The sequence below is a fragment of the Lactuca serriola genome, chromosome 8 (assembly GCF_051521515.1).
Source record: "Lactuca serriola cultivar US96UC23 chromosome 8, Lser_US96UC23_V15, whole genome shotgun sequence".
Classification (NCBI taxonomy): Eukaryota; Viridiplantae; Streptophyta; class Magnoliopsida; order Asterales; family Asteraceae; genus Lactuca; species Lactuca serriola.
In genome coordinates this window covers 152,897,559-152,898,930 of record NC_136415.1, presented here as the reverse complement: position 1 = coordinate 152,898,930, position 1,372 = coordinate 152,897,559, and the positions used below count along the sequence as shown (strand labels likewise).

General features: G+C 42.3%; 1 protein-coding gene across 1 annotated transcript; it reads left to right on the top strand.

Annotated features, from left to right (window-relative positions):
- Positions 1-355: 355 nt before the first annotated feature.
- Positions 356-763, top strand: LOC145067517 (uncharacterized). Its single transcript, XM_079014642.1, has one exon. It carries the CDS (start codon positions 356-358, stop codon positions 761-763), a length of 408 nt encoding a protein of 135 aa, XP_078870768.1.
- The last annotated feature ends 609 nt before the right edge of the window (positions 764-1,372 follow it).

Below are 1,372 nucleotides of genomic sequence, written 5' to 3'. Positions count from 1 at the left end.
GTTGGAGAGAAGTGGAAGGAAAATGAATCATTTTGTTCTTTCTTTCCAAATCCTCCCAAATTGGAAGGAAAGTTAGGAGGGAAAGTGATCCTCCCATTTCCCTCCACTTCCTTCTAATGGAACTATTTTACACATCTAGATTATTCCATTTAGATGATCACGTATTGTTTACTTTATTCCTATGTTTATCTTTAGCCTACTTTCTAGCTAGTTTATCTGATCCCGTTTATAAGGATCTCTTTAATGCTTGTACGTAGTGGGATCAATAATCAATTAATGGAATAGAATGTTTTCTCAGTTTCTTTATGGTATCAGAGAACTGATCCGTTGAAGAAAACCTAGATTGGAGGCCGTCATGACAGAAGAGAAAGATAATGATCCGAGGGCAATCAAGAAGACTGAGGAACCCATCGATGCTAACTCCATCCATGTCAATTCCCCATACTATATTCATCCGTCAGATTACCCTAAACAGATGCAGGTTAATGATGTGTTGAATGATAACAACTTCAACGAATGGAGGCAGGAGATGATCAATTTTTTGTTTGCCAAGAATAAAAAGGGGTTTGTCGATGGGTCAATAAACAAACCAGATTCTGCATCCCCCATGCATATGGCATGGATGTGTGCAGATGCCATGGTCAAGGGCTGGCTGACAGCAGCCATGGAGAGGGACATCCGGACCAGTGTGAGATACGCTAATACATCAACCGAGATTTGGAAAGACTTGGAAGGTGCTCCACGGGCTTACGAGCTAAAATAGTCGTTGAACACTACAAGGTAGGACGGGACTTCGGTTTCATCCTACTACATGAAATTAAAAACTCTAAGGGATGAACTGCAACTCGTTCTTCCAACACCAAGATGTACCTGTGATGGGTGTAACTGCTCTCTAGGAAGAATATTGAATGAAGTGAAGGAGAAAGAAAGAATTTACGAGTTTCTTATGGGGCTCGATGAGGAGTTCTCCATCATCCGAACCCAAATCCTTGCCATGAAGCCACCATCTTCCTTAGGGGCCACAAATCACCTGTTTGCTGAAGATGAACAACAACGTGCAATCACAGATGGATCCAGAAAATCAGTAGGCGAAACAATAGCCTTCTAGGTGAACGTGATGAACAGGAAGGCAACACGCACTACACAAGGGGTTCAAAGCACACATACGGCTAACAAAGGCGCACAACGAATCATGAAACAGAGTAGCGACAAGGAAGAAAAATGCACTTTTTATGGAAAAGAAGGACACAAAAGTGATGGGTGCTTCAAGAAGATAGGTTACCCTGATTGGTGGCCAGGAAAGAAAGACAAACCAAAGGCAAAAGCAGCTTGTGTAGAAGTTGGACCCAACCCCATACCAGGGTTAATGGAT

Excerpts from the sequence above, each read along its gene's own strand:
- LOC145067517 (XM_079014642.1), top strand. The coding sequence starts at position 356 with ATGACAGAAGAGAAAGATAATGATCCGAGGGCAATCAAGAAGACTGAG.